This window comes from Drosophila yakuba, chromosome X (genome assembly GCF_016746365.2).
Source record: "Drosophila yakuba strain Tai18E2 chromosome X, Prin_Dyak_Tai18E2_2.1, whole genome shotgun sequence".
Classification (NCBI taxonomy): domain Eukaryota; kingdom Metazoa; phylum Arthropoda; class Insecta; order Diptera; family Drosophilidae; genus Drosophila; species Drosophila yakuba.
In genome coordinates, this window is record NC_052526.2 from 8153849 (window position 1) to 8178807 (window position 24959).

At 41.6% G+C, this 24959-nt stretch overlaps 4 protein-coding genes and 1 long non-coding RNA gene across 15 annotated transcripts; 4 read left to right on the forward strand and 1 right to left on the reverse strand.

The window, feature by feature from the left end:
• The first annotated feature begins 85 nt into the window (after window positions 1-85).
• Window positions 86-1551, forward strand: LOC6524655 (probable RNA 3'-terminal phosphate cyclase-like protein). Its single transcript, XM_002100476.3, has 3 exons — window positions 86-998; window positions 1087-1240; window positions 1311-1551. Exons 1-3 carry the CDS (start codon window positions 186-188, stop codon window positions 1493-1495), a joined length of 1152 nt encoding a protein of 383 aa, XP_002100512.1. The 5' UTR covers window positions 86-185; the 3' UTR covers window positions 1496-1551.
• Window positions 1552-2467: 916 nt separating this feature from the next.
• LOC6524656 (vitellogenin-3) lies at window positions 2468-4475 on the forward strand. Its single transcript, XM_002100477.4, has 3 exons — window positions 2468-2739; window positions 2879-3261; window positions 3327-4475. Exons 1-3 carry the CDS (start codon window positions 2538-2540, stop codon window positions 3999-4001), a joined length of 1260 nt encoding a protein of 419 aa, XP_002100513.3. The 5' UTR covers window positions 2468-2537; the 3' UTR covers window positions 4002-4475.
• Window positions 4476-4568: 93 nt separating this feature from the next.
• LOC120322379 lies at window positions 4569-5389 on the forward strand. Its single transcript, XR_005562182.1, has 2 exons — window positions 4569-5082; window positions 5142-5389. It is a non-coding gene; the product is annotated as an uncharacterized LOC120322379 (long non-coding RNA).
• A 314-nt stretch (window positions 5390-5703) lies between these two features.
• LOC6524657 (protein retinal degeneration B) lies at window positions 5704-23230 on the forward strand. Of its 11 annotated transcripts, none has more exons than XM_043207307.1 (13): window positions 5704-5794; window positions 10511-10858; window positions 11353-11497; window positions 11558-11749; window positions 11834-12244; window positions 12520-12848; window positions 13454-13492; window positions 13823-13898; window positions 13997-15205; window positions 15294-15431; window positions 15524-16491; window positions 16555-16727; window positions 17480-18041. In XM_043207307.1, exons 2-13 carry the CDS (start codon window positions 10781-10783, stop codon window positions 17610-17612), a joined length of 3891 nt encoding a protein of 1296 aa, XP_043063242.1. In that variant the 5' UTR covers window positions 5704-5794; window positions 10511-10780; the 3' UTR covers window positions 17613-18041. The 11 variants fall into 11 exon arrangements, 7 of the variants coding, with proteins under 7 accessions (XP_043063242.1, XP_043063241.1, XP_015045810.1 ...); XM_043207306.1 differs by lacking the exon at window positions 5704-5794 and adding an exon at window positions 5849-6058; XR_005562177.2 differs by lacking the exons at window positions 5704-5794; window positions 17480-18041 and adding exons at window positions 18230-19132; window positions 19458-23230 and having other exon boundaries at window positions 10373-10858.
• Window positions 22752-24766, reverse strand: LOC6524658 (cathepsin B). Its single transcript, XM_002100479.4, has 4 exons — window positions 24429-24766; window positions 24089-24349; window positions 23807-23974; window positions 22752-23383 (listed from the first exon to the last, which is right to left on the reverse strand). Exons 1-4 carry the CDS (start codon window positions 24546-24548, stop codon window positions 22910-22912), a joined length of 1023 nt encoding a protein of 340 aa, XP_002100515.1. The 5' UTR covers window positions 24549-24766; the 3' UTR covers window positions 22752-22909.
• Between the last annotated feature and the right edge of the window lie 193 nt (window positions 24767-24959).

Here is a 24959-nt window from a genome sequence, read left to right on the forward strand (position 1 = left end):
CACCACACAACCATTTGAAATCTCTTACTGCTTTCGGTATTTTTTTTATAGAAGCGCGTTGCCACACTGTTTTTTATATCGATAAGCGATAATCCGGCGATAGCCGTTGTTTACCTCCTTCAACGCACGTGCACCGAGCGTTTTGTAAAATTGCTTTATTATTTAGAGCATTTAGAGCCTCTAAGATGCCGCCCATTGCCCAGGAGGGCAATTGCCTCATTTACCGCGGCAGCAACTTTCTCAAGCAGCGCCTAATCCTCGCCTGCCTGTCGGGCAAACCAGTGAAGATCAGTCAAATCCGTTCGGAGGACGAAACGGCACCCGGTCTGCGGGAATACGAGATAAGTTTAATCCGCCTGCTGGACAAGATCACCAATGGAACCAAGATCGAATTAAATCCCGCCGGCACGAGTGTCATGTTCTCACCAGGTTTACTGCATGGCGGTCAGATTCATCATGATTGCTGTGTCCAGCGTGGAATTGGTTACTTTCTGGACGCGCTAATAGCCTTGGGTCCATTTTGCAAGAATCCACTACAGTGCACCCTGCGCGGTGTGACCAACAGCAAGGACTCGCCATCCGTCGACCATATCAAAGGTGCAGCCCTGTCACTGCTCAAGCGATTCCTCCTAGTCGACGAGGGCCTCGAACTCAAGGTTGTTCGGCGTGGAGTTGCTCCTCTGGGCGGCGGCGAGATCATCTTCAGGTGTCCGGTGCGAAAGAGCCTGCGAGCCATTCAATTCCAGTCACAAGGCATGGTTAAACGCATCCGGGGCACTGTTTATGCCTGCAAAGTTTCGCCGGCGATGGCCAATCGCACCGTGGAGGCGGCTAAGGGATGTATGCTAAAGTTCCTGCCGGATGTGTATATCTACACAGATCAGAACAAGGGCAAGATGTCCGGTAATTCGCCCGGATTTGGCATTTGCCTGATTGCAGAGACGACGGACGGTGTGTGCTTCGCCGCCGATTGCTGTTCCAACACAAGAGAGGAGTCTGTGAGTAAAATGGAGTCAATAAATTTACCTACTATAATGATTTTTCCCACTTACCATTAACAAATATCTTGTCCTTTTTTATTTAAAGGATACTCCCTCCATACCTGAAGATCTGGGCAAAGAGGTGGCTCTGCGTTTGCTGGACGAGATATACCGAGGTGGCTGTGTGGACTCCAGCTATCAATGGCTGGCAGCACTCTATATAGCACTGGGGCAAAAACATGTCTCCAAATTCCTCACAGGTATGCGTTCAACTAAACGTAAATAAATTCTTTAGTGATTATTATGTGGATTGTATTTAACTTGTTGCAGGTGCCCTGTCCAATTACACCGTTCACTTTCTGCAACATCTGCGCGACTTCTTCTCGATCACCTTCAAGCTGGAGAATCCCGAGGCGGAGGACGAGGACGAAGCGGAGGATGTGCGTGGAGCCCAAAAGGTCCTTATGGCATGTGTCGGGATTGGCTACACGAACATAAATAAGCGCGTTACATAAACTGTTCTCTAGGCTAAAACTTGTAAGAATAAACATGTATTTTTTTTATAACAATATATATATTTAATTTATTTGAACGTTTCTGTACGTTTTAAACTCTGGGTTAGAGTATGAAATAACTCAAATATCAAATGTAGTAAAGTAACCATGCAAAAAATAGCTTAAATATTATTTTCGATTTTTTTTTTTAATAAAAATTTCACATTTGTTTGTTATTGCCCTTTTTATGCAAAACAATTTTATGAAACTCAAGCAGAATCATTACTGTTGAGGCAGACACATATGTATATTATATTTACTTTTTATATAATGTATTTATGTTTTGATTAAAGATTTATGAGGCCATAGAAAACTACATGCTTTAGCATATATGTAAATATACTGTATACTTATTCACCTGGCTGGTCATTGATTCCAACTCGGTCGGCTTCCAATCGCTGGAGGTCAATGCCGGGTCACACTAGTCCCGCACTTGACGCAGGTGTTGCAAGTTTGTTGTCAGGTCAAGTCTAATCAATGGATCTATAGAATTTGTTTTAATCAATCGCGCTGGATTACAATTTAAGTGCAGAGAACAAAAATTTGGATCGATTGAAAGGGCTTAATGTAAGTGTAATCGTGATAATAGTACAGCCCTAAATATAACGATTTAATGATAGTAGTCAACGATTTTGGATAATCTGAATCTTATCACTTTATGAATGGATCTTTTGCACATATTTTGCCAAGTGTGAAGAGGTTCAAAAACCTTTTTGCGATAAGAGAACTGAACTATTGGCAAACACATGTGAAATAAATCGGTTATTTGCAATTTTCCCTTGACTTGCACTTTATTACCGGCGACAGATCAGCAGAACGAAGGGGTGGAAAAAAACTAGAAGCTAGACAGCCGACAACGACGACTTCCTGTGGTCAGCAGAAAATAGTTGGCACAGCTATGGAGAATCGGAGCTATATAAGCCCGAGATGGGGCTGGAAGAAGCCATCAAACGTCGTTCAACGTTTGGCCTGATCTGATCCAATTCCGGTTCCCACGACCATAATGAGTCTGCGCCTTTGCCTGCTGGCCACCTGCCTCCTGGTGGCGGCCCATGCCTCCAAGGATGGCTCCAACAGCCAGCTGAAGCCCACCAAGTGGCTGACCGCCTCCGAGCTGGAGAACGTGCCCTCCCTCAACGACATCACCTGGGAGCGTTTGGAGAACCAGCCCCTGGAGCAGGGTGCCAAGATGATCGAGAAGATCTGTGAGTAGAAATCCATTGCACTGCAAATCTCTAGAGGTTTGAGAGAAGTATCCAGTAGGTTGCTTCAAATCTCCAGAGATTTCTATTGACATATTCCATTTATTGAGATTTTAACTGGCTATTTCCATTGGATTCGCAGACCACGTTGGCCAAATCAAGCACGATCTGACCCCCAGCTTTGTGCCCAGCCCCAGCAACGTGCCCGTCTGGATCGTGAAGTCCAACGGACAGAAGGTTGAGTGCAAGTTGAACAACTACGTGGAGACGGCCAAGGCACAGCCCGGTTTCGGCGAGGATGAGGTCACCATTGTCCTGACCGGTCTGCCCCAGAGCAGTCCCGCCCAGAAGAAGGCCATGCGCAAACTGGTCCAGGCCTACGTCCAGAAGAACAACCTCCAGCAGCTGCAGAAGAACGCCCAGGAGCAGCAGCAGCAGCTCAAGAGCAGCGACTACGACTACACCAGCAGCGAGGAGGCCGCCGACCAATGGAAGTCCGCCAAGGCCGCCAGCGGCGATTTGATCGTAAGTTTACTGCTTTGTCATATTAATATGTTAATACAATTACATTTATGAAATTTCAATTACAGATCATCGACCTCGGCTCCACCCTGACCAACTTCAAGCGCTACGCGATGCTGGATGTGCAGAACACCGGTGCCATGATCGGCCAGACCCTGATCGATCTGACCAACAAGGGTGTGCCCCAGGAGATCATCCACCTGATCGGCCAGGGAATCAGCGCCCATGTCGCCGGAGCTGCTGGCAACAAGTACACCGCCCAAACCGGACACAAGCTGCGTCGCATCACCGGTCTGGATCCCGCCAAGGTGCTGTCCAAGCGTCCCCAGATCCTCGGTGGTCTGTCCCGCGGCGATGCCGACTTCGTTGATGCCATCCACACTTCGACCTTCGCCATGGGCACCCCCATTCGTTGCGGCGATGTTGACTTCTACCCCAACGGACCCTCCACCGGTGTTCCCGGATCCGAGAATGTGATTGAAGCTGTGGCCCGTGCCACCCGCTACTTTGCCGAGTCCGTGCGTCCCGGTAGCGAGCGCAACTTCCCCTCCGTTCCGGCCAACTCCCTGAAGCAGTACAAGGAGCAGGATGGCTTCGGCAAGCGCGCCTACATGGGTCTCCAGGTCGACTTCGATCTGCGCGGTGACTACATCCTGGAGGTCAACCCCAAGAGCCCCTTCGGTCAGCGTACCCCCGCCCACAAGCAGGCCGCCTACCACGGCGTTCACCACGCCCAGAACTAGGGCGCATATGGCCCCGCCCCCTGGAAAACCAGGGAAGTTCGATCGCCACGCACTTTCTGATACTCAGAAAATGGAAACCCGAAAAGCGTAGTTTAGTTTAGAAGTTCCATCAAACAACCAAAAAAAGAAAAACCTATAAAATCCCATAAAAATAAAGCTGCAAATTTTCGAAAAGTCGAGTTTTTTTAATTAATGGTATTAATTTGATATAGCCAACGGATATACATATGTACATACAATCAGGGATTTTAAAACAAACATAAATACGCATATTTAACATAGTAAATCGCACAAAGAACTTAAGTGAGCTAATAATAAAAAGATAAATGCACCTATCATAGGTGATCTTAAGCAGATGCTTCACCAAAAAACAACATGATAAATAAAGCAAACAAAGAGTGCTTAATTACCGTTATGACACCTAATGAAAGTGTATAGATTGCAGATAATAAAAAAGCCCGAACCAAATTTAAATTCATATGTACATATATAGCACTTAATTAGTAGATGCTCCAAGATGCTCCTGAAATGAAGTAATTTTATTAGCATTTTGAGAGGACAAGGAGATGGATGCTTTGAGTGGGCGGAAGTGGGAGTGAGGCAACTAGTGTCCGTTGCCACTTAATGTGCACTCAATTAAAACTTGCACTCAGTTTACCGTTAGCGCTTACACGTTCAAAAATCACTTGCCAAACTGTGCAAGCTCAATTGTTCCTTTATTTTTGGGACATGCGCGGTGTAAATGTCAAAGTTGAACTTTATCACATGTAATAGGACAAACTAGAAAGGGCAGTGAAAACAGCAGAGCGAAAAATAGAGCGAGATAGGGAGCTGGAGTGACAGGAGCGGAATGACAACAGTTGGTGTCTTTTGTTTGTGCATGTCGTGACATGTTTGCTTTTAACTCTGACCGAGCGGTATGCGCCGTTAAGCTTATCTTCTTACCGTACACTTAGACTAGCTGCTCCAGCTCGCTCTTGCTCTCGCTGCCTTTTTCCAAAAGAGAGCGCACAAGGACGCCGGGACGTTGGCATTTTGTGGAGCTCTGGGCAGCCGAGTTTCTTGCAGGAATTACACTTCTGTATATTATTCATTGACGGATATGCATAAATCCAATTTACGAAACCCCCCTCTCTTCAGCCTCACCAGCTGCGTCCACGCAAGGGGAGAGAAAGGCAAAGAGAGCGCGAAAGGAAGAGGAAGGAGAGTGAGCATTTCTTTGGCGCTTTCTCGCGCGCTTTTGTTGCGCACAACCAAAGGAAGGGGTGTTCCGCAAAACGTCAGTTGAGAATCGAGTTTTGGTCTGACGGCTTTTAGAAATTGTACTGTTTTAACTTTTCAGTTATTAAAATTAAAAAGAAAACAGTTATATACTAAATACATACAATTTATCTGCAATAATAAGTAAAGCCGCGTTGAAGCGTGACTATTTTATATATATACGATACCTTTGGGCAGTTGAACGGAGCTATAATATAATATATGAATTTATATTGTAGACATATTGTTTAAGTATTTAAGCATAATAGATTTAGATTGTAAATATACATATGTTACATTATTAGTATGGCGATTGTGAGCTGATATTCGTTCCCAGAACGCCTCCCTCTTCGTTTTGCTTTTGCATTAGCTTCGTTTGCTTTTCGTCGTTCGTTTAGTTTAGCGTTCGGCGTCCCGCTCGGCGTCATTTCGGTTTGGTTACTGAAGTAAGATACTTCAGTTTGGAATCAAACGCGAGACGAGTCGCATCGCAACATTGCCGCCGCGCAGCGCACGCTGTTTTTTTTCAGTGTGTACGTTTTGATTGCAAAAAGAAATAAGCAAACGCAAGGCAAGCAGCAACAACGCTAAAAACATTTTTCATCTGCGGCCTGGAAAAGCGCCCCAAAGAAAATGAATAGATAAATTGTATTAATCGCCCCATCGACTCAGCAAATATCCACTGTATATTTATATTTTGTTGTGCGTTGGTCGTTGTTTCTTTTCTTCTTTGCGTTTTGGGCCTTACTCTTTTTTTTTGTTAATTGTCCAGCTGCCCGCCTGCGAATGATAATAATGTGAGTTGGCCCACTGAAAGTTGGTGTATGAAAATTTGTATGTAACAAATGAAATAGCTTACAACAAAATGTGGAAAATTAGTTAAGGATACTTCGTTAGTTTGTGTGTGTGTGGGTGGCAGCTGCGTAAATGCGTAAGCTGCGTCGTGTTTGTGAAAGTGTGTGTGTGTTGGCTGTGGCCAGGTCTCAAGGTCCCGTTAGCTATAGCTATCTTCCTCTTCCACGCTTTTACTCTATTCTACAAACAACAACAAGTCTGTGATAAGAATTTTCCATGCGTAATTTTCACGTAAAGCTTTGTTTTGTTGTGTTTGTGACTTTGGCACTTTTATAAATCGGAAAACGTTTATTACAGCATCGCGTTTTTAAAAGTTCATTGTTGTCTTCTATAATAATATAAGATATTTTATGTTGGGAAATTTTATTTGTTACTAGTTAAAACTATTTTTAATAATGTTACATGCATCATTATTTTAATTTCTTCTTAATATAATAAAAAGGATCATAAAAAATTTAATTTATATAATTTTTTTTTTAATTATTATTATTATTTTTTTTTAGATAAAACATTTATATAAATATGATGAATTTCCCATGAATAATATTGTTAGGAATGTTAGATTGACTAATGAGTTTTTAAAAATTAACTTGTCATCATATGAATAATAATAAAAAAGGGCTTTTTGAGATGAATCCTAGAAATACATTTGTTGTGTTCTTATTTTTGCTGCTTGTTGTATTTATAAATTATTAATAAGCACAAAGCGTGCCACAGGTGTGCACGAAGGAGTGAGCGAGATGGGGAGAGCCAGTGAGAGAGAGTACGTGACCTTTTTTTTTTTGCTCTTTTCCGTCTAATTTAGCTCACTAAACTTGAGACTCGGATTTAATAGGCTTTTTATTCAACCTTTGCTTTCTTTGCATCCCATGCCCTCTATTTTTGTCTCTGTCCCACAAACGCGTTTATTTATTTCCGCTTCAGTGCGTCTGTTTTGTTGTTGCCTCTTTTCGTTTTATTACCGTTTTTTTGCACTTTTTTCTACACCTTTATTTTTTATTTTATGTATTGTATTTCTTGGTCAATTACCATGGCAATTTATTTAACAGTTTGGCGTTTTCGATGTTGCAACAATTGCGCAAATTTATTTCCTCTATTTTCGCCATTATTCATTTGTGCACTATTTGCGATTCTGTCTTGCAGACTTAATAAAAAAAATGGTATTGTGCATAAAAACGTGGAATTTTACCCATCTTCATCTTATTATGTTACACGGAGAAAAAATGATTCCAATCAATCTAAAAATTATTTAAATATGAGAATTATATCATAGCATTTTGTTTTAGCTTTAGGACATGGTTAGAAAGATAATTTTAATAATAATGAATGAAATTATTTTTGATAATGCTCTGGCTTTTCTTCGTGTGCATACCCTTGGTTTACCCTTTGGTCACATCATAAACAGAATTTTTTAAATGACAATATACATCATAAACAACCACATTGAAGACTACGTGCACTTTGGCCGGCTCTTTTATAGCCAGCACATGTGTGCGTTTGTAATTTGTTTATTGATGCACAGTGGGTCGACTATCCATCTCTGGTTGTTCATCCATTTTAAAAAGTGGGATTTTATGCTAGATTCTTTAAATGCCCCCTAAGACAAAGGCTTAAATCGAATCATAAATAATGCCCATTTTTTATTACCTCCATAAAGGAAGTTCCATTGTAATAAATCTTATCGCTGCAAAGTTTTTTCTCATCATGAATATAAACATTTCTTATCTCCTTTAACTGCAGGTATTTTCTTATACGAATTTTACTTGTATTCTTAAGAAACCGCAAGAAAGTATGAATATCAAATTGGGCAAAGAAATTGCAGTTGTAATCAGAATTTGACATTCTTTAAATAGTGCTTTTTTTCTTTTGCTTGCCTAACAACAAGTATTGAAAATGTAGAAGGTACATTTTTAAGTGCACTTTCGATAACCTTTGACCCAGGGTAGCAAAGAAAATCTGTCGCATTTTCTGTGTCACAAAATGTAATTATGCTAAGGAGGCAAGAAAAAACAGTAAAGTGGGGATGGGGGAGCCTAACGAGGGGTGGAGAAAGCTGAGCCAAAAGGGGGCGTGGCATGGCAGAGAGTGGTGGGACAGAGGGGGAGTGGGGCTAAAGAAAGCGGTGGCCATATTGTTGGGGCTTACGATTTGTTACGGCCTGCCATGTAACTGCCATGACATAAACATGTGCATGTCTGTGTTCGTGTTCCCTCCCCCACTGCCCGCTGTGCCCAATAATTATTGATTGACTGCCCTTCTTTATTGTGCCTCTTATTATAGCATCGCCTTCCACTCTCCCCGCAATGTCCATCCAGATCTTATCGCGATCAAACTGTATGATATTTGTATGTAACTACAAGCTAAGCAAACTATGCTATAATATAATTATACATATGTATAAAAAGCAGCTTTTTAGTAATATCTTATAACGTCAAAAGGTTTTTTATATGTAAATCTCAACTTTTGCGCAACATGGTTGAGTTTTCATCCCAAAGTACAAGGTACCACTTGCATCAATTTACAAAATCCCCATCCCCATTTCCCGAACATTACACCAACACAAAAAGCTCCAATTAAAAAGTAAGCTCCTTTGGGATCCATAAATTGGACGAGGGAATACAATAGCACTTAATGAGCAGTTGGACAAATTTGTGGTCGAGATAAATGCGAGATAAGATCTAAACAGATTAGGAGTCTAATCAAGGTCATTAGCAATGGAAGTTCACAGCTTGTAAGCACAGTGAAGCTAGCTTAAAGGTTTATTTGCTCTTTAAAATGTTAGTTAAAATTATATTTTATTAGGTTACTTTGTTTTGATAACTTATTTAGATTTAAACTTAAATAAATTTTTGTTTGGAAATACTATTTATTCAATAACAAATTATCAGTGAAGTTCCCTTTGAGCAATACTTACTGTAATTACTGGCTACCAAACTAATTAATATTTCTGCACGGGAATTCATCACTTTATTATCAGTCATAACGATAATTCCCCTATCGCTGTTTGTCCTCAAACAGCATTTGACTTATACACGTGTTAGTCTGCCCCTTTCTCCACCCCCTAAATTAGCCCCCCAACCACCCATCCACCCACACTCCTTCGCAGGTTTAGCCACATTCCAATAGGTCAGAATGCGATGCAAATGCGTCAGACGACATCCTACGTACATAGCTATATATATACACACACACATTCACACCTCCTGCCCCACAGGGCCCCTAGGTTGCTATTGCTGTTGTCAGCAGTCAACAATAAATCCAATTAGCAAAAAAGATAGGAAAAGTAGAAATGGTTCAAGGTAAGAACAGCAACCGAATTATGCACGATAAACTGAATTTTGGCTTCGTTTTCGTCAAAGCTGGCCAGTTTTAACTCCAGGCAAGTCATAAGTTGGCCATAGCTTGGGATAATATTAGTTTTTAGGGTGTACAAGACATTTTTCATAGGAATGCTTAGTTAATAACTATTATAATGTACTCCCATTTAGGTGAATATGGAATATTTATATATATATAGAAATAGAAAGCAGTGAAATGGGCAGGGCGACATGCTAAATTGATAGTAAAGACGGTGGAACAAGTAGTTCTTTGCTTTTTCTTTTGCGAAATGCGATACTGTACTTGACCTTATCGAAGACTCACTTCTTGTTGTTGGCATTTAATTGACATTGGCCCTCGTTTCGCTTCAAAACAGAAGGAACCCCTGAGAGCCCTCAAGTCACATCCGATTATCCAAAGTGCCTGTCAAAGGTTTTTTCCCCGCTCGTTTTCATGTCCCCATTTCGCTGTCACTCGAAATCAATAAATAAAATGGTAATTTGCATTTTAGAACTCACTGCAACGCTCTGGTGGTCTTTTTCTAAAGACATCACTTTTATTTTGCTCTTGCTTAAAGCCAATAATTGTGAATAGCAGCACAATAATTTGCTTTAGAATGTGTATATCCTGTTTAAATTGCATTTGCAAAACATTTTGTGTGCTATTAAAATCTTTTCAGCTCGTTTATAGCTAATAACTTTGGGGATTATTACTTGATTTTTCATTTGCTGCTACGCAGTAGTAAGCAGCTTAAAATGTGTGTATTTTTAGATAATCGCACACTAAAATATAAATTACATATTCATCTATGAGATGCATAAGTTTTAATAATTCTAACGAACACTTTCCCAACCTTGAAGTAACTTTCCAGCTCCACATAGGGCTGTGCAATTTTAGTTTTCTGGGTGCCCATTCACTTAAATGTCAGATAGGCAAGCAGCAGGCAGAAGCCATAGCAACTAGCACACACCTACACACACACATCTGGACCTCTGTACACCTACGGCCCTGGAAAATTATCCATAGACCCGCTGACTAACCCCGCCTCGTTTTTCCGATTCCCCCATTTCGACCAGGTCATAGACGAGGTGCTACCTACCCCCAAATTCCCCGCCACAGAAACGTCGGACGACATCCGCGTCGCCATCACATCATCCAGCCATGACCAGCGGCGGCAATCGATGATTGCCATTCCCTCAGCCAACGAGAGCCAATAGAGGCAGCCGGAAAGGAGGACGCCGGAACAGTCCGGTAACGTCGGAAGAGCCCGACATTCGCAACACGTCAATAACCGCAGGGGAATCCCTCATTTCAACGCCAAGGACTCGAAGTCACGCGGTATAAACATGCTGATCAAGGAGTACCGCATTCCGCTGCCCCTCACCGTCGAGGAGTACCGCATCGCCCAGCTCTACATGATTGCGGTGAGGATTCCTATTTCTGAGACAAAGCTATTTAGAAGTTCGCCTAGACATGTGTAATTTCTTTATTTTAGTTAAATTCAATCGATAAGCATCATCTAAAAGTTAATGCAGCCTATATGTTTGACTTAAAAATAGTTTTCAAAGGCAGTTTTCGCTTGATTGCTTTCGAAATAGCTCATTAGTTGCAGTTAAATAGTATGCATAGAAATAGCTCTATAGCTCCACAAACAAAAATATAATACACATTTAACGTTAGCAATTTCCGGTGTAATAGTTCAACAGTTTTCAAATGTAATCTTTGATCGTTACAAAATGTACAATTTGTCTGGAACTGTTTATTCGTCTTTGCACATTGAACTTATTTACAAATATGTACAATGGCAAATATTTATCAAACGTTTTCACCGGAAATTCTAGCAATCTTGCTCAATACACTTGCAGTTTATTTTGATTTCAGTCATAATAATCTTGCAAAACTGATATCCAATTCACAGAAAAAGAGTCGCGAGGAGAGTCATGGCGAGGGCAGTGGCGTTGAGATTATCATCAATGAGCCGTACAAGGATGGACCCGGCGGAAATGGTCAATACACAAAGAAGATCTACCACGTGGGCAATCATCTGCCTGGCTGGATCAAAAGTGAGTTAAATACTGTGAGCTAATTACGTTTTAATTCAATATTTATTTGTATTTGCCAAGGTCTCTTGCCGAAAAGCGCTTTAACCGTGGAGGAGGAGGCATGGAATGCCTATCCGTATACCAGGACTCGCTACACCTGTCCGTTTGTGGAGAAGTTCTCGCTGGACATTGAGACATACTATTATCCGGACAATGGCTATCAGGACAATGTCTTCCAGCTGTCCGGAAGCGATCTGCGTAATCGCATAGTAGGTCAGTCAGAGTTCTAAGAATAGTGCATAATAATAGCCACATGCTTAAGGATTTTTTTCTAATAAGCACCCTCTGTCCTTGCAGACGTGATTGACATTGTGAAGGACCAGCTGTGGGGTGGCGACTATGTGAAGGAGGAGGATCCCAAGCACTTTGTGTCGGACAAGACGGGCCGTGGCCCTTTGGGCGAGGATTGGCTGGATGAGTATTGGCGAGAAGTGAAGGGCAAGAAGCAGCCGACACCGCGCAACATGTCCCTGATGACCGCCTACAAGATCTGCCGCGTTGAGTTCCGCTACTGGGGCATGCAGACGAAGCTGGAGAAGTTCATCCACGACGTGGCGCTGCGCAAGATGATGCTGCGTGCCCATCGACAGGCGTGGGCATGGCAGGACGAGTGGTTCGGATTAACCATCGAGGATATCCGCGAACTGGAGCGACAAACGCAACTGGCCCTGGCCAAGAAGATGGGCGGCGGCGAGGAGTGCAGCGATGGTCAGTCCGCTTTGGGCACCTCCACTATTCTATCATCCACTTCAGACTCACCACATAAACATGCTAAATTGTAAAAGTGTTAGTTTGCACAAAGATCAAGCATAAAATGTTTAACTGAATGAAATCATTCAAAAACCAAAGTCATTATAAATTATGCTCAGAAAAGTCGAACAACTTTTAGTTAGAATAAAACTTGTATGCATATTCATTCGGACATCCATAAGAAAATGAACCAGTGTATCAATGTATTTATTACTTTTATTAATCCATTCCAGACAGCATCTCGGAGCCGTATGTCAGCACGGCGGTCACCGCCGCCTCTACAACGGGCAGCGAGCGAAAGAAGTCCGCTCCGGCCGTGCCGCCGATTGTCACCCAGCAGCCGCCGAGCGCCGAGGCCAGTTCGGATGAGGAGGGCGAGGAGGAGGATGACGACGAGGATGAGAACGATGCCATTGGTACAGGCGTAGATCTGTCCGCCAACCAAAGCGGATCCGCGCAACGTTCCCGCTCCCAAAGTATTCAGATGGCCCAGAAGGGCAAGTTCGGGTCGAAGGGTGCCCTTCACTCTCCGGTGGGATCTGCCCACAGCTTCGATCTCCAGGTGAGCACGGCCAGCTTATCCATTCTCTTTGTCCTTTGTCCTTTGCTCGTTTTCGATGTGGGTTTCGTGTGTTAACTCTGCAAATGAAAGTTTTACAAGTTTGGTGTTAATTATGCAAATACTTTTGTGTACTGTTTCTTAACATGACTGAAAAGTCAGGGAATTATCCCATTGAAAAGCTTACAAAAAAAACAATAGAATTTTTATAGAACAATAATAACAATCATACTCAATTTCTTATTGAAATATCTCTCTTTCTCTTTGACTAACCTAGTTTTATTCAAAGTTCAAAGCGTTTAATGTTCAAAGTGCAATTTTTTGCCGCACTTAAACTTACATTTTAATCTAGTTTACAATATTTACCTTCGAAAACACCTTTTTTCTGTCTCTGTGTTCAATTTTCTGTGTGTTGTGTGCCGCTATGTCCTTTAAATGTGCTGCGTCTTACCAAATAATCTTTAATTTACCTTCCATCCAACACGATCCACCGACAACAACAACAACACAATCGAAATCGACACAAATCAATGAAATCAAATAAATTGAATATATAAAAAATAACAACAAAATTACACTCACAAAAACCGAAAACAATCCAAAATCAGTCCAAAAAGCCGCATGCAAAGACAGCGCCACGCAGACATGTAAGTTCCTCTCGCCCTCTCTGTCGCTCCCATTATGCCCTTCTCTTTCTTTTTCATTACTAGTAAATGCCCAGCTAATAATAAATTAATTATAATTAGTATAAAACCTGCCATGCACCATATAAACCTCCTCCGCCATTCCTTTAGTAATTTGCCTAGTCGCAGTTTTTGATTAGCCAAGTTCTATTAGCTTAGCTTAGCCCCTCAATGGCGCTTTTTTGTAGAACAGATTCGAAGAAATGTATGTAGCATATTCATGCCTATAAATAAACAATCTGAACAGCAATTGTGCTTATAAACAAGTATTAATTCAATTTACGCACACCTCAGGTGGCAAACTGGCGTATGGAGCGATTGGAAGTGGACTCCAAATCCAATTCGGATGAGGAATTCTTTGATTGTCTGGGTAAGCATTAATAAATGTTGATTAACATAAAGAAATCGCAAAATATCTTGCCTTCGTTTCAATTTCAATTATAATTATTCAATTAATTTATATTTTAGACACCAATGAGACGAACTCGCTGGCCAAGTGGAGCTCGCTGGAGCTGCTGGGCGAGGGCGACGACAGTCCCCCGCCACATGGCGGACCCTCTAGCGCAGCATCCGTGGGTGGGCGTGGCAACTCGCGGCAAGAGGACAGCATATTCAATCAGGACTTTTTGATGCGCGTGGCCTCAGAGCGCGGCAACAAGCGACAGTTACGCTCCTCCGCCAGCGTGGATCGCAGTCACGACTCCTCGCCGCCGGGATCACCGAGCACACCGTCATGCCCCACAACCATTCTGATCCTAGTGGTCCATGCGGGCAGCGTTTTAGATGCGGCCAGCGAGCTGACAGCCAAGAAATCCGATGTGACCACATTCCGTGGCTCCTTTGAGGCGGTGATGCGACAGCACTATCCCAGCCTCCTCACTCATGTGACCATCAAGATGGTGCCGTGCCCCTCAATTTGCACCGACGCCTTGGGCATTCTCTCCAGCCTGAGTCCGTACTCCTTTGATGCATCGCCCTCGGCGGCGGATATACCGAATATAGCTGATGTTCCTATTGGAGCCATACCCCTACTATCCGTGGCATCGCCAGAATTTCACGAGACGGTCAACAAGACAGTCGCCGCTGCCAATATTGTCTACCATGAGTTCTTGAAATCGGAGGAGGGACACGGATTCTCTGGCCAGATTGTCATGCTGGGCGACTCGATGGGCTCACTGCTGGCATACGAGGCTCTCTGCCGATCAAATGGCAGCCAGCCGGGAACGGCTTCAGGCGCCTCAAATTCTGGTGGAGATGCAGCCACAAATATAAATACCCACAATCCGTTGAGCGCTCGAAATTCGAGGTTGGACGATGACGAGCGTTTCATCGAAGCCGATCTGGATGCCAAGCGTTTGCTGGTGGCTCCATCGCCACGTAGACGCCGTTCCAGCTCCTCCAGCGATTCGCGGGCCACCAAATTGGACTTTGAGGTCTGTGATTTCTTTATGTTCGGATCGCCGCTGTCTGTGGTACTTGCTGCAAGGAAACTTCATGATGCCAAGGCCGCTCTGCCGCGGCCCAACTGCCACCAGGTCTACAATCTGTTCCATCCAACCGATCCGATAGCCTCGCGCCTGGAGCCGCTACTCAGCGCCCGGTTTTCGATATTGGCGCCAGTTAATGTCCCACGGTACGCCAAGTATCCGCTGGGAAATGGTCAGCCATTGCATTTATGTGAGTATATCTCAATAGCTTTTCTTCTGTAACCTTTACACGTGTATTTATAATGCCATTTATTGAAACATTATGTCATCCCTTTCAGTGGAGGTCATTCAGTCGCATCCGCAGCACTTTAACGACGGCAACAATCTGCTGGCTGGTCGCCGTTTGTCGGACGCATCGATGCAGAGCACGATATCGGGTCTGATTGAGAATGTCTCGCTTAGTACGATCCATGCCCGTAAGAAGCTCGTCGTTATCCGCTAGAAGCAGCAGCTATATTTAAACAAACTTTGTATTTTGAACTAACTAATTCAACCTTTCTATTCGCAGTGCAAAACAAATGGTGGGGCACAAAGCGCTTGGATTACGCTTTATATTGCCCGGAGGGATTGAGTAACTTTCCGGCTCACGCCTTGCCGCACCTCTTCCACGCCAGTTACTGGGAGAGTCCGGATGTGATTGCCTTTATTCTACGGCAGATTGGCAAATTCGAGGGCATACCCTTTGTGGGCTCCAACGATGACAAGGACAATGCCTCCTTCCATCCAGGACAGCCGAGGGAGAAGTGGATCAAGAAACGCACCTCGGTGAAGCTGAAAAATGTGGCAGCCAATCATCGGGCCAACGATGTGATCGTGCAGGAGGGCAGGGAGCAGCGTTTGAATGCGAGATTTATGTACGGACCCCTAGACATGATTACCCTGCACGGTGAGAAGGTTGATGTGCACATTATGAAGGATCCGCCGGCGGGCGAGTGGACGTTCCTCAGTACTGAGGTGACGGACAAGAACGGTCGAATCTCGTACAGCATTCCGGATCAGGTATCCCTAGGCTATGGCATATACCCGGTAAAGATGGTGGTCCGTGGCGATCACACCTCGGTGGATTGCTATATGGCGGTGGTGCCGCCGTTGACCGAATGCGTGGTCTTCAGCATTGATGGCTCCTTCACCGCTTCGATGTCGGTGACGGGCAGGGATCCCAAGGTACGTGCCGGAGCTGTCGATGTTTGCCGCCACTGGCAGGAGCTGGGCTACCTGCTCATCTACATCACCGGACGACCGGATATGCAGCAGCAACGCGTTGTGTCCTGGCTGAGCCAGCACAACTTCCCGCATGGCCTGATCTCGTTCGCCGACGGCCTGTCCACCGATCCATTGGGCCACAAGACGGCCTATCTCAACAATCTGGTGCAGAACCATGGAATCTCAATTACTGCCGCCTACGGCAGCAGCAAGGACATTAGTGTCTACACGAATGTTGGCATGCGAACTGATCAAATATTCATCGTGGGCAAGGTAATCACTTACAATTCAGATTTCGTGATCAGAATTAATGGCAACTAAACGTTCTCCTCACAGGTTGGCAAGAAGCTGCAGTCCAATGCCACCGTGCTTAGCGATGGCTATGCCGCTCACTTGGCCGGTTTGCAGGCTGTGGGTGGTTCGCGTCCGGCGAAGGGCAATGCGCGCATGGTCATTCCACGCGGATGCTTCAATCTTCCCGGCCAGACCGCAAATCCGCGGCGCAGAAGGTAAGACGCTGATGCCACTGGCTGGCGCTGCTTGAGACGATCCACTGTACAGAGCGCACCCACTGTAACGCCCGATCCTCGCTGTATATACGTATCTGTGTTTGTGTTTAGTGTAAATAGGCCACAGCATTCGTGTGTTAATGTTATATGTTTTGCGCACAGTGTACTGCCTTTAGCTGATTCGAAATAAGGATGCAAATGTTATATTCAGTGAATTGAATTTACCTTATATAAGATGTTATAGGTAAAGGTCTGTAGCTTTTGATAACTTGTATTATTTACCAAAGGAATGATTCAGGGTTAGTTAAGATTTGAATTTCTCATGAAACATGTTATTATACAAATGAAAACATAGTCAGTAATCATATTCGTAATCGTATGTACTCAAAGTTATAGAGTGAAATAGATTCAGCTGAAGGCATTATACCTGTATTCCATTGGAAACTGCTTTGTTGGTGTCTAGACATTTTCTGTGACTTTCTGTTGTTCTCTGTTTTTTTTTTTTTGGTTTGTGTTTGTGTTCTGGGTCGCATGGCCGTTTATTTTGTCAGCCAGCATTGTTTCTTGCTTTGCCATCGAGACGATGCAGTGGTAACCCATCCACCATTCCCATACCCTTTAAACGTTGTTGTGTGCGCCTTCTTCGGGCGGGGTGTGCCCCAACCGGAACGAGTAATCTCTTGCCAATTTTGCGAACCTCCAGTTGCAACCTACCTAATCATGCCCTTTTCCCTTGCCGTGACAATCTGCAGCAATGCTTTCGAGCTGCAGTTGGCCAACATCAGTCCCTGCAGCAGCAACATCAACAGTCCCAGCAGCAGCAACCACATCCTACTGGCCCAACTGATTGAGAATGCCATTGAAAAGGACACGCCAGCTGCCTAAGAAACTTGCATTAGATTAAAATACATAGTTTTTGTATATGTTTTTAAGTTAATCACCAGCGTAAAAGTACTAGAAGCAATCTGTGTGTCTCACCAATCTTCTCAAAACTAGTCCTTCACGAATCGTATTGTACTTTATATTTTACATTCTTAAGTTTCTTGTAGAACAAATGCCGTATTATTTATGCTATAAGCTATATACTATTATGATTATTATTATGATGATTATTATTATTATTATGATTATTATTGCATTCATGTACTATGTTTATTTCTATTTGTATGATATTATTTTGATTGCGAACAAAAGCCAAAATGCAACAAAACATCAAAAAATACGTGCGCCAGTATTTAGTAGAAAATAAAAAATAAAAGGCGTACAGTTAAATGGGCCTGTTGGAAATATATATCTTACATAGTATATATATGATTTATAATGTTTCGATTACGATTTTTATCTTTTCTTTGTTTGTTCCTTGATTTACGGATAACCAATACAAACAAATAATAATAATAATACAACAAAAACCGCTTAATGCTTCACGGCCTTCAAAACCCACCACGCTGTTCAAAACCCACCACGCCGACAAATTCACCTCACGCCAAATACACCATCAGGCTGCATGAACAAGCAACGAATGAAAATTAAATTAAATTGCAACTTAAGCAAACAAATTGTTTAGAGCAATAAAAAACCAACAATTAAAGCATCTTGTAAACAGATAGAAGCGTAAAAAAAACCAAAACATACAGACAATTCATGTTAGCATTAGTGTTATAGAATTTTTCAGTTCCTTTGTTAAGTATTTTAAAGCATACCTAGCTGAGCATTTTATTGATTGATTGATTGGTGTTGTGAGAAAAATAAACAAAATTTATAAACCCCACACTAGAGGTGGGCTAAAAAATTCGATAAATATCGATCTTAGAAACGTTTCCACCTCCAAACCACACTTAGAGCCAAAATTCAACTCTTTCTCAACATTAACTCTGTCTTTCTTTTTCCAAACCAAAATAAAAAATATCCAAAATTTGCCTGAAAAAAAAACAAAACAAATCCAACACCCACACCAACACACACACCTCACACGCACACACTGCCATCGAACCCGTCTGTCATCGAAAAGCACAGCAACGAGACGGGACTCTCATCACCCATACGCAGTGGTTACCTGAAGCGCAAGACCTACCTGAGCCACCACTAGGGCAGCAGAGATGCAGATGCAGCTACTCTATAGATCGATCCATCAGATAGAAGTGAAACCAATGTACTCACGACCCCAATAGAAATCCCCTCGAAATAGCGAACAAACATATATAGAGCCAATGGACAACAAGACCGATGCCTCCATATGCCACATCTGTGTATATACCATATGAATATATATTTATATACTATGCGCGATATATTGAAAGTTTAATGGTGTAATATATACATATATATATAACAAATACCAAATTTGCAAATGAGAAAAAAAAAACAATTGTACAACATTTAACAAAAGTCAAATGTGTCACGCGGTGAGTATGCATATAAAGCACAAATTCTAATACGTTTAAATTTCATATATTCTATATTCAAAACAAAACTAGTTATAGGGCGGTGATATGTTACTGAACTCTTAAGTAGTTAGAATTTACGATCAGCGGTGCTAGAAATGTCTGGTGACTTAAAATTACCAAAATGGGTGTCTAAAAGTATTAAAACACTTTTAAACCTCTTTCTAAATGATTCTAAGTTGCCAGGGAATTGAATGGTACCCGTGATAATTAATGATTTGTATCAATTTCTCACTAAACAATAAACCAATATTAATTTGTTTTGTATATCATATTTAACCCCTAGGTACCTGGAAAGAAAGACTGTTTCCTCCTGTTGTTTGATGGTTTTCCAAACCACTTAAAAAGCATAAAAAAAACATTGAAAACTACACGAAACAAGAGCCGATCGCAAAGCTATATACTAAATACAAATATAAATGATATATACAAGGATATCTTCGAAATATAGAACCGTTTAACATATGCAAGCGAACCAAGTTCAACAAACCAAGTGAGATACGACAACTGAAGGACAAACTACTGAAACCGAAGATCTCCGGATGATTACAGATACAACTAAGGGAAGCGAGGGGAGCGGATAGAGTTGCAAAATCAAAAGGAAAATTAAATGCATTTCTCGAGAAACAACCACTATAAAAGTATAAATTAACGGCTTCCGTAAACCAAACCAAAAATCTAAAAATAGAATTATCTATGTGTAATGTGCGTGTAAAATTGACAAAAAATTAAAAAAAAAAAAAATCGGTTCTAAAGAAGAAAAAGTTAAATGTAAAAACTTCATGAAATTGAATACAATCTCTTAACTGGCCCCAGAAATTTCAAATCTCCGTAATTGTGATAGTCTTTCGCTACCAAAAGTTATTTAAAAAGATGAAAAAACAACAAAATATATATATTTATCTCTACTAAAATTGTTATTCGAAAATGAAAGGCATTTCGGAAAGAAAAAAAACAGAAACTATTGGATATTGTGTAAACGTAAAACCCGATTTTGTGATACCAAAACTAAAACCGAAACCAAAGTTCAGTTCGTATTGAGATGCGTTCAAGCCGACAACTTAAAAACCTATACAAACAACTCACGGCGACCTGACGATGTAACGGGCATTGAATCTTACCCATATAGTAATATATATATACATCTATATATATATATATATATATATACATATACCACTATGTACGCAAACCCCCAGTTATGGGCTGTCCACGCAAGTTAACTAAAAACTCTCACACATCTTGTAAGCTAAAGAAAACTCGGATGTAAACCAGATAACCACAATTGAAGGTACATATGGGACCGTAAAAATAAGAGAGAAGATATAGGAATCTGTAATCTGTTCGATCCGTTTAGGTCAACCTAAGCCAAAGTTAGTTGAGTTAGGCGATTAAGATACTTCCTAAACTGAAAAGTAAATCCAAATTAAAGAGTTTAAAGCGATAGTTGTAATGAGAACAGAGTAATTGTATGTAAAGATGAAAGAAGATAAATAACTAAATCATATACTGTATATTTATATAGCGCAACTACATTAAGGTCTTTTCAAGCTTGCTAACTGAAAAAGTGTTCCGATTAAAGTATTGTCCGGCTATACGTTCCTCTTTCCTCCACTTCAGTCGATTTTTAGCTATATTTTGTGTTTTATTTTTCCTTTGTAGCAAGTTAAATTAAACTGAAAACTGATGGAAGATCTTATAGATTTTAAGACGAATCTCGACCTATGAAAAGTTTATCCTATATAAGTGAGTAGTTCAAGGTTCAAGAGCGAGGTAAAAAGAAGTTTAGAAGCAAGTCCTATTAGATAACACACCAGATACTCATAGAGTCAAAATGTTAATGTCTGTCTACTTAGCTGGTAAATTAAGGGCATTTTTGCTATACGTTTTCTATAAGTCTCGGCCGACTTCCCAACTAGATCTATTTGTATATGAATACTTCGTTCAACTTCTCAGCGTAGAATATTTGAGCTTATATCTTATGTGCTTCAAACGGTTCATATCACTTTATTTTTTTGCGAGAGATAATCGTTATTTGTGTTGAAAATTGGAATTATCTTGCACTGTCGTGTATAGTTTTACATAAATCCCCCCCACCTGAGGCAGAAATAAGCTGAAGAAATAGAACTGGAAAACTCAAATGGATTCAGATTTCACACAATGGCATTTTAGTGCTTGCTCTTGATTGATTTACTCTTTATTTATCGTTGCAATTTATAGAAATCTATGTACATCGTACACCCACTTTTTTCTCCTTCATCGAAATAAGAACTCCCAAAGCCAATAAAGCGTTAAGCGAAATTGCATTGATATTTTGAGAACCCACCATTTAGATGATAAGCTAAAGCCCTCACACAAAACTGACGATGACTAATGCAGAAAATATAATCAAAGAACAAAACACTGAAAACAATGGAAATGTTTAACCGAACAACAGCCTAATGTTTACGTACATACATAGGAAAATATATGCCCGCATGGTTATGTATTTTAATTATTAAGTGCAAAAGTCCAGGAATAACAAATACGAATTCAGATTGTAAACAATTGTAAGGAGAGCGAAGCGAAATGCGAAGAATATACGAAATTATTTATTGACAACAAAGTCTACAAACCGAAGAACAAAAAAATGAGGAGCAAGCCAAATGCAATCTATTTACAAAATCCTAAGAAAATAAAAAGCAAAGCCAGAATTACAAACAAAATAAATTAAGCTGAGCTGATTCCACGGAAATGAATATATATATATATATTATACATACATATATAATGTAAACCTACCCAAAAATAAGATATTTTTAAGCCAATAATTGAAATTGGACTATGACAAATAACAAGAGTAAACCAATTGAAATATGGCAGTAAGAAATATTTTTCGATCTAAGCTGTTTGTTAGAAAAAAGATCGAGTTTCAGTGAATAGTGTCGAATCAATTCACAGAAAATCGATAAGAAAGCGGTTCATGACAAGATTACAAAAAAATGAAATAAAAAACAAATGTTCTATTTGATGTTGCAAATGAGAAAAATAAATAAAACATGTTATGTGAAAAGATATGTGTATAAAATGGACTCCGGGGAATGGACATCTGGTAATGAAAATTGTGGGCAACTTCGCAAGATAATTTTTTTATAGCTAAGCTAACGCTGTTTAGTGAATCCCACTTTCTGATAAAAAAAAGAAAAATTGATTTAAATAATAAATAAAAACGATTTAAATCAACAAAATCGCACCATATGACGAATGCGAATGCACGCTGTACTCTTTGTTTGATTAATCAATCAAATGAGATGCTAATCACATTATAACTCGCAAAACGAACATCTGAAAACCAGCCCATCCATTTATATGTGTACATAGAATACTAACTATTATCATTAACAAATATAAAAGAATACGGTTTGGCTTCGCGCTACAAACATCGTTGGATAATTATTATTATTGTCACACAAATAGCTATATTTACTTTTGTATCATTTGGTTTTTTGCTTTTAATTTAATACCAGTTACAGTTCGAGACTCTCTTGTGTTGCCTTTTTAGTTACGGAGGTTCCACTGTATAGAGTTGGCAGAGGCAAAGTTCAGATCCACAGTCATATACAATACTTTATTATCAATCAGGTTTAGTTGTTTACATTAACTACAAACGTCAGTTGCGAATTGGAATGGAAATAAAAGGGGGGTTAATAGAAAATAGAGGGATTTGTTATCAGCGCAAAGCCGGAGTACATATTGCATCTACAGCTTGGGCAGACCCGCCGATATGGAGCTCTCGATGCCGCAATGATCCTGGCCACGCAGAATGCGGAAGAATCCCTGATCGCCCCAGTCGGTGTTCCACGAGTTGCCAATGAGCCAGTAGGGGATCTTCTCGTCGCCCCAAACGCCCCAGCCCAAAATGCGAATGGCATGACCGCCCAGCTCCTTGCCATGCTCGTGCTGATAGACGCCGTCCTTGTACAGAATGAGATCCTCATAAACGGTGAAGGCGCCCTCAACTGGTCCATTGGTCATGATCTCCTCTTGAATGTCGCGCACATTGCGCCTCACCGAGTACGACTTGGAGCCAAAGTGCTTGTCCTTGGCGTAATCCACTGTGTAACTGCTCTGGCACACGTGCGAACACTTGGGCGTTGCACCGCCATGGGCACAGGGTGGTCGGGTTCCGTTCACGTGGTGCTCACAGGGAGAAATCTCGTAAGGACGGCAGCCCTGCAAAAAAGTGCATATTAGTAACGTTTTTGTTTGTTTGCTTCCCTTAATCTAGGTATTAAGCTAAACAAGAGCTAGTAACTAGAAATTATCATTGAGGATGTACGCCAATCTGGAATGCATTCACAATATATAGCTCTGTGTATGATTGGATACTTATATCTCTATGTGTTTGGATGTCTGTCTGTATATGATATACTAAGCCGCTTTCTAGCGATAACTGTTGTATACAATTTTTTATGGCGCCGTAAACTTGGTCGCTAACTTCAAGTAAACAAAGAACAAATGAAGTTACTTTCAAGCCATTTCTGCGTAGAAATATAATACGAACAAATACAGGAAACTTCTACCCATTTAAACCTAATCATATAATTTCAAAAAACCATTTAAGGATGGTTAGAAAAGCAGGAGTAGATCACCAACCTGATTAGATCCGTAGGGTCCTCCGCTGACGATTCCCTTGCGCGTCCAGTAGCTCCAGGCGGCGCCGGGAAATCCGCCGTTGCAGCCAAATCCGCAGGTGTGGCAGCAGGACACCAGATCATCGGCCGAAAAGTGGAAGTTCACCTTGCCGCCGGAATGGATGCACACCTGCACATTGCAAAATCAGAAAAAAAAACAATAAAGAATAAAAAATGTGAAATATATCAGCTGGTCAAACAAAGAGAAAAAGGGGCTATAAAATCGATAAGATAAGCTACGTACGCGATCGGACATGGCTTCCACGGCTCCAAAGGCCCAGCAGGAGCCGCAAGATCCCTGGTCACGAATTTCGCCAATGGTTGGGCAGTTTGGCCACTGCTTACGGGAATCAAACTCCTCGGGTATCTCGTCCACACTATTCATATAAAGATCGCCAAGAACTTCGCGCTTGTCGGCCAGTGCAAACTTGTGTGCATCCGGATGGACGCCCATCAGGCGGCGGATGTGTCCCTCCGTTACGGATGCATCGAAATTACGACCCACCTGGCGGATAGAATAGAATAGAATATGGAAAAATTCAATTTTCTTGTCACGTCAGCAGGGGGGAAAACAAAGAAATTACCGTCCAGGTTTTGGCCTTACTGCGCACCAACTCGATGAACTCATCCGAGAGCAACGACGGCTCACCGGCGGTGAGTGCCGCCACGGAGGCCGCGGTGGCCACCAGGAGCAGTAGCTTCATTATTAGTGTGCAACGAATTTTCAACGCGCTGACACAGCAAAATTCAAACAAATCACAGAATTAAAATGGTGGAAAATGACGCGTCGTGTTAAACGGGCTCTCTGCTCCGTTGTTGTTTTCGTACTGCCCGTGAAAATCGGACGGGGAATGCTCTTTATGCCTCTATTATTCTCTTGTTTATTGTTCTTTCCCAAAAAAAAATGGTTCGCGCCCGCTGATTACGCAGCCAGTGTGTGCACACTAATGCAACGGGGCCTGTGCCTATCGAATGTAGCGATGGGCACGTGATTGGTCATTTGGCTAGGACGCGAAGCTAGATTAATAAGTTTATTACATTTAAATAAAAATATTTAACCAATGACTACGATCACAGTAATGGTAACATATATTTAAGGGAGCACTGTTATTTGC

What these genes read in the sequence shown, in the direction of transcription:
- LOC6524655 (XM_002100476.3), top strand. Translation starts at nt 186, where the DNA reads ATGCCGCCCATTGCCCAGGAGGGCAATTGCCTCATTTACCGCGGCAGC. An exon ending in CCAACACAAGAGAGGAGTCT is followed by an intron (nt 999 to 1,086) that starts GTGAGTAAAATG and finishes TTTTATTTAAAG; the next exon opens with GATACTCCCTCCATACCTGA. An exon ending in TGTCTCCAAATTCCTCACAG is followed by an intron (nt 1,241 to 1,310) that starts GTATGCGTTCAA and finishes AACTTGTTGCAG; the next exon opens with GTGCCCTGTCCAATTACACC.
- LOC6524656 (XM_002100477.4), top strand. Translation starts at nt 2,538, where the DNA reads ATGAGTCTGCGCCTTTGCCTGCTGGCCACCTGCCTCCTGGTGGCGGCC. An exon ending in CAAGATGATCGAGAAGATCT is followed by an intron (nt 2,740 to 2,878) that starts GTGAGTAGAAAT and finishes TTGGATTCGCAG; the next exon opens with ACCACGTTGGCCAAATCAAG. An exon ending in CCGCCAGCGGCGATTTGATC is followed by an intron (nt 3,262 to 3,326) that starts GTAAGTTTACTG and finishes TTTCAATTACAG; the next exon opens with ATCATCGACCTCGGCTCCAC.
- LOC6524657 (XM_043207307.1), top strand. Translation starts at nt 10,781, where the DNA reads ATGCTGATCAAGGAGTACCGCATTCCGCTGCCCCTCACCGTCGAGGAG. An exon ending in CCCACAGCTTCGATCTCCAG is followed by an intron (nt 12,849 to 13,453) that starts GTGAGCACGGCC and finishes ATCCAAAATCAG; the next exon opens with TCCAAAAAGCCGCATGCAAA. An exon ending in GGAATTCTTTGATTGTCTGG is followed by an intron (nt 13,899 to 13,996) that starts GTAAGCATTAAT and finishes TTTATATTTTAG; the next exon opens with ACACCAATGAGACGAACTCG.
- LOC6524658 (XM_002100479.4), bottom strand. Translation starts at nt 24,548, where the DNA reads ATGAAGCTACTGCTCCTGGTGGCCACCGCGGCCTCCGTGGCGGCACTC. An exon ending in GTAAGGCCAAAACCTGGACG is followed by an intron (nt 24,350 to 24,428) that starts GTAATTTCTTTG and finishes TCTATCCGCCAG; the next exon opens with GTGGGTCGTAATTTCGATGC. An exon ending in GACCCTACGGATCTAATCAG is followed by an intron (nt 23,384 to 23,806) that starts GTTGGTGATCTA and finishes ACTTTTTTGCAG; the next exon opens with GGCTGCCGTCCTTACGAGAT.